This window comes from Artemia franciscana, chromosome 5, assembly GCF_032884065.1.
Source record: "Artemia franciscana chromosome 5, ASM3288406v1, whole genome shotgun sequence".
NCBI lineage: Eukaryota > Metazoa > Arthropoda > Branchiopoda > Anostraca > Artemiidae > Artemia > Artemia franciscana.
Window position 1 is genome coordinate 52,434,897 of NC_088867.1, and position 14,917 is coordinate 52,449,813.

At 35.9% G+C, this 14,917-nt stretch overlaps 1 protein-coding gene across 1 annotated transcript in view; it reads left to right on the forward strand.

The window, feature by feature from the left end:
• The window catches only part of LOC136027572 (polycomb group protein Psc-like), an 86,940-nt gene extending 81,298 nt beyond the window's left edge, over positions 1–5,642 (forward strand). Inside the window, exon 9 of the mRNA XM_065704952.1 lies at positions 3,265–5,642. Coding sequence (XP_065561024.1) covers positions 3,265–5,499 — 2,235 coding nt within the window. The 3' untranslated portion in view covers positions 5,500–5,642. The remainder of the gene's footprint in view (positions 1–3,264) is intronic.
• Positions 5,643–14,917: the final 9,275 nt, after the last annotated feature.

Below are 14,917 nucleotides of genomic sequence, written 5' to 3' on the forward strand. Positions count from 1 at the left end.
GCGCTTCGCATTGATATTTTAGTTCCATAGTTTTATAAAAGAAAATTTTAAGGGAAACCATATGGTCGGCATGAATGCAGACTTGCAGCTACGTTAAATTTAGCCGCTTCCTTTTTCTCACATATGTTTATTGATATTGGTTTGATTTTTATTGTCTGGTGTACTGGGGACAATCACTAATTTTACACTAAGGAGATAATGAGATACTAGTTTTAAAAATTTTGCCTCTTTGCTCAAAAAAGGAGATAATGAAATATTTAAACTAACAAAACTAAAATAATTACTTGATACTTTATTTTCCTTGGTTGGAATGTCCGTTGATTTCACGATTCTTAAAATTCACGTCGTAATATTCACGTGTGTGCGCAAAAAATATCGAATAAAATTTTCAAGGGAGAAGCCCTCACAGCTAACTTCGCAGTTCAGGTCTTTGCACTCAAGCCAAATTCGATGATTAGTTCCAGCGGATAAGACAAAGATATTCAAAAGCAGAAAGGGGCATTCAAATTAAGCGTTCAAATATTTAAGCTTAATTCTTAATAAGCTTTCAAATATTTAACCCAAGACAAAGATATTCAAAAGCAGAAAGGGATATTATAAAATTATGTTAGCTACCGCTCAAAGCCTAAGCGAGGACAAATTTCTTATAAAGCAAAGCTAAATATGCCAAGACAAAACAAGAACTGAATGTAAAGAATAAAAAGAAAAAAAAAACTCAGCCTCCTCCCTTTTTCCAAAAAGAAAATCCTAGAAATGTGCATGACTAAAATCATTGTTTTGGCATCTGCAAAAGTCTTTTACTATGTGATATTGAAGCTTAATAATTAAGGTACAGCAAATTATGCAAGCAAGGCCATTGATGGATTTAGTGAGGGGCCATACCCCCCCCCTCTCGCTCTGGCTCCAAATGTGCCCTGAACAAAACAAAATTTGACTAGCAACTGACAATAAACTTGGTAATTAGAATGATTAAATGATTTTAAATAATCTTATTACAATTCTGAAACGCTCTAATTTTATACCAAACTTGCGCGTAACCGGAGACTCGAAAGATAATGAAAAGAATCGTGAAGGCTAACTTAATGAGTCATAAAAAAAATGCGTTCTAATGAGAAATTTTACGTAATTTGCAAGTTCATGGCAGAATATTAACAACAATAATAACAACAAGAATTACCCTATATTCTTCTTATAATATAAATACAACTATTTTGATGTCCTTATATTTCCTGAAAACTCACTAAGAGTTTCACGACAAACAGTTCTTAACAGACGTTTTAAATAGGGGTATTCCACCAGTTATTAGAAGAAAAACAATGGTCCTACATCAAATTTCGAAGGACATTTTTAATGGCCCAAAAAAATTTCATGGCTCAGGAGAATATTTTTCCTTACCAAGAAAAAAAGAGTTTTGACGCTTCATGGCGCAATATTACTATCTAAAACCCTTTAGATAGTATTACTACTATCTAAGTACCAATTTTACTATCTATTTAGTACCAATATTACTATCGAAATTTTAAAATAGTCCTGGCACTTCCCTCTCCCGCTGTTTATGAAATTCCGGCTCTTTCTCTGTTGCAGCGTTGATCAGAAATTAGCACTGGAAATTTCCGTATTGGCTAATATTTAACCCATACCCCCTTTTAGAAATCCTGGATCTACCAAAAAAATTAACAAACACATAAAATCGAAAATTAGCAGAATTAAAAATAGAAAAACCAAAAAATCTTAATTAGTAATTATTGAGTAAGCACTCATCAAAGTCCACAATTAGCAAAAAATGCTGCTCAGCCAACACTAATCAGTTACCGAGTTGAAAAAAAAACTTTTATTCACTAGGTCAGTGAACCCAATTAGCTAGCTCAGGAAAAACTACGCCAGATTTTGTCTAATTCTAATTAGTATTGCTCTTGAACTAGCCCTTTTTGATCTCAGGGGTTAGAAGCAAGTGTCCCTATGTGATTATGAAAGTGACATAAGATTTGTCTTAGGTATATTTGCACCAACAACATCTCGTCTAGGAAAACCAAAAATTGTGTAGTAAGGAGCGACCCGGCTCAAAAGTAACCGAAACTCTAAAAAACGGAATTTTGATACAAATAGTTACATCAAAAGAGTCGCATTTCAATTTTATTGTAGAAGTTTCAAGCTCCTATGTACAAAAATTTGGAATTTTGTATTTTTTTTTTCAGAAGACAGATCACGGATGCGGGTTTATTTGTTTGTTTGTTTGTTTTTTTTCCCAGGAGTGATCGTATCGATCCATTGGTCCTAGAATGTCGCGAGAGGGCTCATTCTAACGGAAATTAAAAGTTCTAGTGCCCTTTTTAACTGACCAAAAAATTGGGGGCCCCTAGGACCCCTCCCATGCTCATTTTTTCCCAAAATCACCGGATCAAATTCTGAGATAGCCGTTTTATTCAGCATAGTCGAAAAAACTACTAAATACGTCTTTGGGGACGACTTACTCCCCCACAGTCCCCGGGTGAGGGGCTACAAGTTACAAAACTTTGACCAGTGTTTACATATAGTAATAGTTATTGGGAAGTGTACAGATGTTTTTGGGGGACTTTTTTGGTTGGGGGAGGGGCTGAGGGGAGTGGGCTTCGTGGGGGGATCCTTCCGTGTAGGAATTTGTCATGGGGGAAGAGAATTTCCATAAAGAGGAGGGGGGATTTTCCAGCATTATTTAAAAAAACAATGAAAAAATAAATATGAAAAAGTTTTTTCTACTGAAAGTAAGGAGCACCATTAAAACTTAAAACGAATTGAGGGGTTTGCCTCCTCCTAATACCTCGCTCTTTACGCTAAAGTATTCTTTGGAATTTCTACTATTTATTCTGTGGCCTTTGTGATTCAGGGTATAGAAACTCTGCAATAAGTGAAGTAGTATAGAAAAAATACAATCATTTATTGTCCTGGTCTTTAAAAAAAAAACAGAACGGATCTTTCCTTTCTGCTTACTCGTAGGAATTTATTTTGGTAAGCCGTAATTTTCCGAGGCTCAAGCTCGTACAAAAAACAAACAACAAAAAATTAGTGAATATTCGGATTGTATATTTGTCGATGTTGGATTGTATTAAAGAAATGATCATAATCCTGAAACATCTTAGAAAGAATAGAGAATAGGGCCCGTTCCCCTTCTCATCACACGACACTGCTCCCCTCAATACTTATTTGTCTTAAATCGGGAAATTGATGGGAAATTAAATTGGAATTTAAAATGATATATCCAAAGAGCTAACGATTTTATCTTTTCAGGAGGAGCCATTGCGACTATTCTATCGGATTTATCAAATCAAATGTCATTATGAAATTCCAGAGCCTTCTCCGCCCGTGATCGAATGCCAGGTAGATAAAGCTGTTGAAACAAGTGAAGAGGAAAGTGCTAAAATTAGTCACGAAACTCCTATCAGACTGTTGTCCACTGATGCTAATTTGGGAGAAACACGTGGTGCCAAGCGACACGCGCCGGAAACTTGTAACATGGCGGATTTGAAGAGAGACCTAAATAGCGTGTCAAAGAAAAAACATCTAAATGAAACTAGTCAAAGTGAAAGGCTAAAATTGGTTGCTAAAGTAAAATCAGAAAAACTCAATGGACATTATGAACTGAAAACGAATAAAAATCCTCAGTTATTCAATAGTTGCAATAGTTTCAATCTAATTATGTCTCCATCTAAAAAGGATAGTCCAAAAGAGCCCAACCATAATAATTTGAATTTGGCCTCTGCAGTGAAACTTGGGTTGAAATCTGAGAAAAAAAATGGAGAACTAGATAAGATAGAAAATGACCTAAAACCTTCGAGATCTGATCATTTGTTTTTACCCCCTCTTGCGAAGATTGACACTAAAGCATCGGGCAAATTCCGTGTTGAATCAAAGAATAACAGCCTAAGAAGAAAAATAAAAAAGAACTGTGGACCTGATCATACTGATTCTAGGGGTCTATTTGACCCAAAGCGGACAGTATCGAATACAATAGAAACAGCAAAGAAGCAAATGGGGTCAACAGAAACAGAAAATAGTTGTGAAAAAGAAGTTGATAAAAGAACTCCAGAATTAAATGTAAGGGACCGTTGTATTTCAACACAGTTTCTGGATATAAACTCAGAAAATACCCGCAAAAAATCAGACATTCTTTCTGACACACTTCTGGAAGAAATTAAAGACAGGGCCCTTTCGAAAGGTTCTTCTGTCAAAGACTTGTCGATCTCAGGTAGAGAACAAACTATCGCACCTGAACTGCCTTCTCTTGTGTGTGAGAAGTCTAGTATTGAATTAGTATCAACAGTTCAAAAAAATGTCTCCCCAACGCCTTGTCAGAAAGGTATTGATAGTGACGGTTTTACTGGCTCGAGAAGTAGCATATATGAGAGTGAGCCTTCGTCAAAGAAAAGGAAAGTCTCTAATGGTGGACCGATTAGAACAATGCCAAATCTAATTGCAATATCCGAAATTCCTACTCCACTCGTTGCACGGAGTGTGCAAACTCTAGCTGGTAGTAGAAAGCCAGACGTTAGAATTGTTGAAGCTGTTAGGAACAATGAACCAGAGAAATTGTCACTGAAAGATGGAGACAACTCTCCTCAATCATCGGCAGTGATACTTGACTTGTCAGAAAAAACATCGTCTGCAAAAATTTTGAGTTGTAATGCTCCCGAAAAGAAAACATCTCGATCTACAATACTTATGCCCAATGTTCCAAAAATACCTGCTGTTGCTATAAAAGAGAGAGGAATTACCCCAAAATCAACCTCTATGAACCCAATGAACAAAGAGTCATATCAACCTGAACAAGCTTCTTTACTTTCCCGTGGTAATGCTCCTGTGCAATCATTCAATACCATGAGCACTCGTCATCCGAATTCAGTTCAGAATCACATACTCCAATCTATGGCGCTTGCACAAACGCAACACATGCAGCAGTTGCAAGCTGCGATGTACGCAGCTTCTGCTGCTAAACAGGCTAGTGGTACAACATCACCTTTAGTAAACCCTGTTGAGTTTGAACGAGTACGAAATATCTTGACATGGAATGCTCTTGCTCACATACAGGGTCACAGGCCTCCCACTACATCCTTTAAAGAAAGCCCTAGACTTTCTTCAAGGCTTCCCTGTGATAAACTAGAAGATTTTGTCACTTCGCAAGCATCAAATGTGATAAAACCGAAAGCTAAATATAACAAGTCAAGCAATGATTCAGTCAGAGGGAACCTTCGTCAGTTTGTTGAGTTGCAACAAAATGCAAGAGTTACATCAACGTCAAATCCGAGATTGAGTTTAAATTCTAGTGTTCGAGAAATCCCTAACCCCTCTCTCTTGCAACAAAGACGACTAACGCAACTATTAAATGTAAATATTCCTGAAAACACTATTGCAGGTAGAACGTCTGATATTCCTAGTCCGAAAAGAGTCATGGAGAACAAACTTGCCGCAAACAAAGAGCTAACTGTTAGTATTGTCAGCTCTGGAGATAAATTGAGGAAAAGTTAAGAGACTGAATATGGCACTGAATTTGGATGACTTTTGCTGGTTTTATTCTGATTGTGTTTGCGAATGATGTTTTTTGCTTTGATCTAAAATTCAGTCTACTGTTTTGGCTGGATAAAGTAAAATATATGTTACTTTTATTATTATTCTTTTCTCGTTGTCCTTCTTTTTTAACCGTACTTAGAAGCCGTGGGTTTCATCATTATAAGGTTGAACCAAATCCTTTTTTACCGTTACTAATTCTTGTCTGAAAATGTTTGTTTTTATTTTTCTCATCCGAAATTTCTGTTCATTTTGTGCGTACTAAGTGCGTTAAGAATTTCAGCTAGAGTAATATCAGGCTCACGGTCTTGGATTTCATTGGGTTTTTTCAGGTTAAATTGTATTGCAAACAAGAACAATTTCTAGGGTTGTATTTGACCTTGACGTAGAGCAGTCACAAGAGTGCCAGTGGACTGAGTATTTGGTTCTGCCCTTGGAATTTCAAAAATGTGTGCAAATTGAGACATATTTGAATCAGGGCCATACCCAGTTGTTGCTGCTTTTAGGGGGGGGGAGATGAATTTTAATTCGGGGAAAAGGTTACCAAAATTATTTTGTTTGGGTAGGAGTGGTATGGTATCGTTAAGCGTCTTATATGCATTCTTTAAAATAATTTGCTAGTCAGAGAAATATTTTCTTGTTTTTTTAAGAGAAATAGTCTTTTCCCCTCTGTTTTACGACCAATTTACGAGTTGCAGAAATATTTTTTCTTAAGGGGGGGTCGTTCAAGCCCTAACCCCCTACCTTGCTACAACCTTCGTTTGCTATATTATTGCACCTGTCCCCTGCCACCTCTTCAAATGACACCACTGCCCACCCCCTCAACCTCCAGAAAAATGTCTCTTCCCTATTAGAAAATGGATGCGAGAGCCAATCAGGCATAGTCGCAGGTATTTGCTTCATAGGGATAAGTTTGAAAGCAAGCCCGCGAAAATAAATGGGGCAATTACATTAAAAATACAAAAATCATGAGAGAAATCTATCAATATATCATTTATAATTTCATTTTTATTGCATGATTTATTATTTTTTTTTTTTTTTTGCTCCGAGAGAATGAAAGTTAATTCTTTTCCCTGAGAGCAAGAGTAAATTTCAGGAACGAAGAATATAGGTAATTTATGACTGATGGAAGAATGGACGAAACAAATTGGCTTAGAAGATTTCTGACTTTTTTCGCGACCCGCTAAGCTCAACTTCGTATTCGACTGGAACCGCTTGTTTCAGGACTTTAAACACCCTCTTCAAGAGACGCTGAATTCTTTGCTGCCTAAAGCAGCAGCACTTCTTCACCAGCCATGAATAACTTTAGTTTTTCCTTCCCTTCGTACCAGCACTTTCTTTTATCAGCTGTTAACAATTTCGTTTTGTATGCAGTTCGGTGAAACTCAGCTAACTTTTTCCTTCAGTCAGTGACGTGTTTCACCAATTCTTTAGAAGTTTCAACACCCAAGAGCCAACTCCGAACACCCAAGGATTTTTACCAAAAAGTAATTCTAACGGGAAGAATCTCGTACTGGAGTGAACCGTCTCTGTACATGTGAAAAGGACCACGGGGAAGTACTTGTGTCATGATAGTGGTTCCCTTTGAAAAAATCTACTGGCATGGTAATCGGTGTTCCATTACGTCGCTCTGTCATTCTGTTCGCTTTTGCTGATAAATGGATGTCTTGATGGGAGAAATCACACGACCTGTGTAAGGCTTCGTGCAGATGAAAGAAATTTTTGTCCTAGATCTGTGAGGATTTCATGAGGTAAACCATATCTACTAATATACTTGACCAACTGATCATCAATGTTTCTGGCAGTAACTGTCCGGAAAAGTTTTACTGTGCTGTACGGATTTACAGTTACTGCACAGATGAGGACTGTCAGAAGTGCGGAGCTTGGAGGTAAGTTGGCGAGCTTCGTAGGGTCTGTAGAACGGAGTAATGTCTGAATTACTATGTTGTAAGAAGTCTCGAGAAACGCGGTCGAGAGAGAGATTCGCTCCGAAATAACCACTTAGTGGAGAAGAATGTCGTAACTCAAGGATCATAAAGCGAAATATCTGAGGCAGCAAGAGCTAAAAGGCCAGTTCTTTCAGATTGAGTGTCCTGTAGTAGAACTGGGCTGCAATATCTGCTGTGTTCTGCTGACCATATCTGCTTCTTTTTCATTGTTAATAAGTCGACAAAACGAAATAATGAATTCTTTTAGCCTAGCTACTTCTCACATTTGACACTAAAATTACTGGAGGCATCATAATTTACAGTGATTTCATCTGAACTCCAGAAAAATATTTAGTTTACCCATAGAAACCTGTCTAGAGATAATGAATACATTTATGGATGCACCTAATGGCCGAGTATAATTCTGACTTGCTAAATTTTGATTATGTGTAGTCTCATGCAAGGTTTTGTAACCTGCAAAATTGTTAACCAAGCCAAGGAAATATGGTAAATTACCCATAAGAGCAAAATATATCTTATGGTTATGTTTACGTCATTTTAATATGACATACAAATCTCCTTAAACATAAAAAAAAGTGTTTCCAATAGCTCTGATCTACTAAAATGTACTCCGCGAGATGCCTCAATGAAGGAATCGTAACCTAAGACAATCTTAGCACAAAGGATAAACAAGATATAAAAACAAATCCCCCTGAAATTCCTGGAAAGTTTACATTTAGTAGCCTTAGAAATTCGTGACAACTAACAGATATGCTTTTTTGAGAATTTGGATATACATAGTAGATTTTGACCAATTTTCCGCTCAAAATGCTCTGAAACTGTAACCTGAGTATACAGTGTCTTGATTTGTTTTTAGCCCCCCCCCCCTCCAAAGTAGTCCCAAAAGCCGCTGCGAAATAAAATATGGAGGTGGGGGACGCAGTTATGCTCGGCGGTGGCGTGCCGCCGAAAACTGATCGACAGTGTGACGTCAATTGATCGGCATTCGTTTTATTTGTAGAATTTTTTGCTTATTTTTTAAAAGTTTTGAAATCTAAATTGGCATCATATCTTTTCGAAATTTCTTTTATGCAAGAGTTCCTGGGGTTGATGATGTCTTTTGAGTTTCATTATCATGACCGAGTCTCAGACAAAATGGGGATGAGACATCCACTTTAATTCCTCCTAAACATTCTTTTAACCAAAATAATAGGCAGTGAGACCTAGAACTGCATGAAAACTGAATTAATTAGAAAAAATAAAGATCTAGCCCAAATTGTTTGTAAAGTATTTTATTTTATTTTTTTTTTCTTACTTAGGTATATTTCATTAGGATTTAGCGTCAGAGGAACAGGCTTTACTTAGATGAAGAACATCAGGTCGGCGCTATATCGTACAAGTGATGCTTTTAATTTAAGCTAAATTAACCGCTAAAAATTAAGACAAAATGAATTTAATTGCACTATACTCGTGTGCAGAAAATTTCAAAGGAACCTTATGGGTATATCTTACACCATGTCTGGATATCCTGGTCTTCCCAGGGGTGGATCTAGAGCAAAATCTTGTGAGACTCTAATGGTTTATTTCCTCCCAAAACTGACTTGTGTCAATGCAAATTTAAATAAATTGAACACATTCAACATTTAGAGATTCTTGCATCATGGACAAAACTACGTACATATAACTTGCTCCAATAGTATTTGAAACTAATGGACAAAATTGTGACGACATTAATTATATCAAAAGAATCTCCTAGCTACGGTAATTCCAAATAGATAAATTAAATAAAAAACTATTTTTTTCGACTGGAAGTAAGGAGCAACATTAAAACATAAAAGGAACAAAAATTTTTACGTAAATGAGAGGGTTATCCCCTCCATAATGCATCGCTCTTTACGTTAAACTTTTGTTGACTTTGATTCCAATTACTTACGAATGGCTCCTAAAGCACAAGGGCCATTTACTTATAATAATAAGTTTTTTTTGGAAGTTCTAAAAATATTTTTGCGTAAAGAGCAAAGTATTGAGGAGGGGACAACCCCCCCACATGCATAATAACTTCCGTTCATTTTAGTTTAAATGTTGAACTTGTTTTTTTTTTTTTTTGATCGTTTTTTAAATACTGTCGGGAATTCCATCACCATGGAAAATTTCTTTCCCCCTCAAAAAATTCTCCCAGGAAAGATCCTCCAACTGAATCATCCCTCCCCCGGGAAAATTATGTATACTTCCCAATAACCAATACTATATGTAAACAATGGGCAAAGTTCATAGCTCGCAGCCCTTCCCATGAGGACTGTGAAGGGTTAAGTCATTCTCAAAGACATATTTATTAGATCTTTCGACTCTTCTTAAGAAAATAGCTATCCCAAAATTTTGATCGGATGGCTTTGGATTAAAAAGGGGCTTGTGGAGGGGCTAGCTGCCCTCCAACGTTTTTGGTTACTTAAGAATGGCACTAGAACCTTTTGATATCCGATCAAATGAGTCCTCTCCCGATTTTCTAGAATCGCTGGTTTGATATGATTGCCCCCGGGGAAAACAAACGAAAAAAAAAACAAACGAATAAACCTGCCTCCATGATCTTTTTTTCTGGGGAAAAAAATAAATTCCACACTTCCGTATATATAATCTTGAAGCATCTATAGTAAGGTTCTCTAATATGCTGAATCTGATGGTTTAATTTTCATTGAGATCACTTGATGTTTTGCGGGTGATCCTCCCCTTTTGAAAATTGGGGAAATTTCCTCAAGCTTTGCTTCTTGCTATCGAAACAGTTTTATTTTAGAATTACTTATGATATTTTTCTCCCGCCAAGTTGAAAATAAATAGATGATTAATCTTATGCTATGTATTGTCGAACAATGTATAGTATGTATGGTTATATACCCGTAAATAATATTGAAGTATCAATGAAAATTCAAAAAGTGTAGATGTAAAACTTCAAAACCATGCAAGCACACTATTAACTATCTATTATATCACCAGTGGATCCAGGGGGCTAGGGGGCCTGTCCATCCCAAGATTTTTCTGGTGCCCTTTTCACTCTTTTGTAGAATAAATGTGTCAATTTGGTCAATTCATACCACCTTTGTCACATCCCCCTCCCAAAAATATTTTGCTCATTGGTACCCTTGTCATATTGGACCCCTTTTAAGAATTTGCTCTAGATCCGTCCCTGTATTATAGTGTTTTGGAACTTAAAAAAAGACGACTGTTGATCGACATATCAAATCGAAGTTCATTGAATTGAGATCATATTACTGTGATCTCAATGGACAAGATAAACCATTCCCGGCACTAATTATAATCAATTCTAGCTCATATATTTTTCAGGCATACATAGTGATTTTTGGATAGAAAATGATAAACGCTATGCAAAATATTTGCAATAGAAATCTTAAAACTTCACACAACAAAGGATATTGATTAGCATGTGCTTTAAGAGCCTTTAGTGGGCCTGGGAGACCCTGAAGCGACTGAGATAGAAAAACTAGGCATTTCTGTTGTAGACAATACTACTTTATAACTAGTGCTAATTTGAGCCAATCAGAAATTTGTGGAATGTTGTCATTGGCCGAAAAATCCTAACTGACTCAAAACATCGCTAATCTTATCTGTGTAAAAAAAAAAAAAAAACTAATTTTTTTAATTGTTTTAAAAAGCAGAATTGTGGCAAAGAGTCAAACTTTAGCGTAAAGAGCGAGGGATTGTGGAGGGGACAACTCATTTCATATACGGAGTAATTTCTGTTCGTTTTAAGTTTTAATGTCGCTCCTTACTTTCAGCTAAAAAAATTAGTTTTTTTTTATTTAATTTCTGAACGTTTTTGAATTAATGCATGTTTGGTTTTGGCTCTCCGCACATAAATTATTAAAATGAAATTTGTATATTAATTCTTTTTTTTGCTAAATGGCTTTCTCTTTGTTTTGATCAGACGATTTTGAGAAATAAGGGGTGGAGAAGGAGGCCTAGTTGCCCTCCAATTTTTCGATTACTTAAAAAGGCACCTAGAACTTTTAATTTTTAACGAACGTTTTTATTAGTAAAAAATATACGTAACTTAAGAATTAACTTACGTAGCAAACTTTCATAATCTCATATTTTTATTATGTATACGAGGGGGTTTGTACCCTCGTTAATACCTCGCTCTTTACACTAAATCGTAAGTTTTGTCCCAGTTCTTTAAGAATGACCCCTGAATCAGAAAGGCCGTAGAATAAATAGTTGAAATTACTAAAAATACTTTAGCATAAAGAGCGAGGTATTTATCTCCTCCTAAAAACCTCGCTCTTTATGCTAAAGTATTTTTAGAACCCCTCATATGCGTAATAATCTCTGTTCGTTTTAAGTTTCAATGCTACTCCTTCCTTTCATTAAAAAAACGTTTTCATGTTTATTTTTCATTGTTTTCTTATAGTAATGCTAGAAAATCCTGCGTCCTTTTCATTGAATTTTTCTTCCCCCATGACAAATTCATCCAAGGAAAGATCCTCCAACATAGCCCCCTCCCCTCAGCCCCACCCCCAAACAAAATAAAATCCCCCTGAAAACGTCTGTACACTTCCCAATAACCATTACTATATGTAAACACTGGTCAAATTTTGTAACTTGCAGACCCTCCCCCAGGGATTTTGGGGGAGTAAGTAATCCCCAAAGACATAGTTATTATGGTTTTCGACTATGCTGAACAAAATGGCTATCTCAAAATTTTTATTCGTTTACTGTGGGAAAAAATGAGCGTGGGAGGGGGCCTAGATGCCCTCCAATTTTTTTGGTCACTTAAAAAGGGCTCTAGAACTTTTCATATCCGTTAGAATGAGCCCTCTTACGACATTCTAGGACCACTTGGTCGATACGATGACCCCTGGGAAAAAGAAGAAGAAAAAAAACAAACAAACAATTAAACACGCACCCGTGATTTGTCTTCTGGCAAAAAATACAAAATTCCACATTTTTGTAGATAGGAGCTTGATACTTCTACAGTAGGGTTCTCTGATACGCTGAATCTGATGGTGTCATTTTCTTTAAGATTCTACGATTTTTAGGGGGTGTTTCCCCCTATTTTCTTAAATAAGGTTAATTTCCTCAGGCACGTAACTTTTGATAGGTAAGACTAAACTTGATGAAACTTATATATTTAAAATCAGCATTAAAATGCAATTCTTTTGATGTAGCTTTTGATATCAAAATTCAATTTTTTAGAGTTTTGTTTACTATTGAGCCGGGTCGCTCCTTACTACAGTTCGTTACCACGAACTGTTTGATTAGCTGTTAAACTGGTCTGAATTTAAAGATATGTGCGTTATGATACAAATAGTCTCTGACCAAGGTTAGGTAATACAAAACTGACATTCTATGGATAAAACAAATAATAGTAATTGGTTAGTTTCGATACTGCTTGGTGTCATTTTATTAAAGTCACTTAATATACACATATTAGAATGGGATCCCTTCGATCCGGGGACCCTAGAAAAGTGGCCATTGAACCCATGTGTTAAGGTACCCTAGGCGAGTTTTCTAACTTTTTTGCCCGTGAGTGTACCCCCTGATCATCCAAAAATGTGTCATGTTTAGCTAAAATGTGAAACGCCTTAAAATTTCGAAAACTAGAGGGAATTGTTTCATTACCGGTTGTATTATTGACTAAAAGATGTTTCGTAAACTTCTTTTAAAGCGGCCAGTTAACATCAAATGTAATAAAAACGAAAAAAACTTACATAAAACATTCGTACAAAATGACTGATGCATGAAACTCATATAAACATGTAGATTCCTTACTTTGGAGAAAACTCTTTACTTACGAAATCCCTGGTTAAAGCTGGATGCTCAGAAAAAAAAAAACAAAGACCGAGTAAAAAGCACTACCTTGGTGAAAAGTGACATAATTTTAGCAAAATATATATCCAGGTGGAAAATGTTTAGTTTTATTTCGTAAATTAAACAAAAAAAAAGAAGTTTTTTTTAACTGAAAGTAAGGAGCGACATTAAAACTTAAAACGAACAGAAATTACCCAGTATATGAAAGGGGCTGTTCCTTTCATATACAGAATTTCAAATACAGAAGAAAGAATAATGAGGAGTTTTCTTCCAAGACAGTGAATGAACAAAATCTAATTGAATATTTCCGCCTTGTATCAACAAAGAAAATAATAAAAATAGCACAAAAAAGGCTTACAATAAAAATTCTTGGTTAAAAATCCGTTTTTTAAAAATCCGTTATCGGCCCTTAGATATAGGGCCGAAATATTCAAACAGGTTTTGTTATTCACTGACTTGGAAAGAAGTCCTCAATATACTCTCTTCTGCATTTGTATTATGGAAAGGCAATTTGGTCTTCGTAGTTATTTAAATTTTAAGCACCTTTCAGGTTTTGCTAATTAAATTCTTCCAAGCACTTTAGTCTCTTCCATACCAGCACCTGAAATAACTAGACTGTTAGAAATACTTCCCGCCCAAATTCGTCACCGCTTCATGCTTCACATCCTTTAAAACAAGGCATTCCTGGTAAAAATAACCTTGGCTCATCCTCTATTTTCTAATAAGGAGCTCTCCTACATTTTGATCATGTTTGCTAGCTTTAGTGTCAAGTGCTGGTGTCAACTAGGGGATAGGGAGATTCACTCCTAACCCCTAGATTTTGATTAAATTAATTTTTTGGTATTTTACTGAAAAAAAAAAATTCCCCACCCAAGATTTTTGGAAACACATTCTTGCCCCCCCCCCCTGTATTTTCGTAAATTGAGGTCGTAGGTCCAGAGAATTATTTTGCATCTCGGGCGCGTGTAAATTCCAACGAAAAGAAAAAATACTTGCCTAAAAATGATGAATATTATAGGAAATATGAAAATAGGAAATATGATGAATATATTCTAAATCGGAAATTCTAAAGGCAATCAACCCCTGGGTACGTGCCAGAAGGTGGTCATTTTTGTTATATTATCAGCTTATATAACAATATAAGTGAAATATAAATATAAGTTATATTTATAGTGAAAGGAAAAGGGAAAAGGTTTTAAAGAACATGGCATTTGTTTTGATAGTATTACTTAATGGTTTAAAGAATGGCTATCAAGTAATTGTCCGACTCCTCATTTACAGTCATTACTGCATCCAGTCATAGGGGAAGGGTGTTATAAGATACTTACGATTTTTCCTGAATATTCTTCGCTGCAGTTTTTAAAGAATTTAATTCTCTGCTTCCAGGAAGTTTTTATGATATTTTACCTGACACGGTCCTTGGAAATAATTTCTAAGCCTGAAATAAATAAAAAGAAACTCTTCAAACAGGTGACTCGGGAAAAAACACAGGTCATATCGATGAAGCCTCTGTGATTTCTAAGTTTTTGACTTAAACCTTGTCTTCATCATCCGTGTGTGTGCCTGTAATTTACTATAGAAGAACAAATTTCGCCAAGCACAACAAATAGATTTAAACGGACATCAACTAT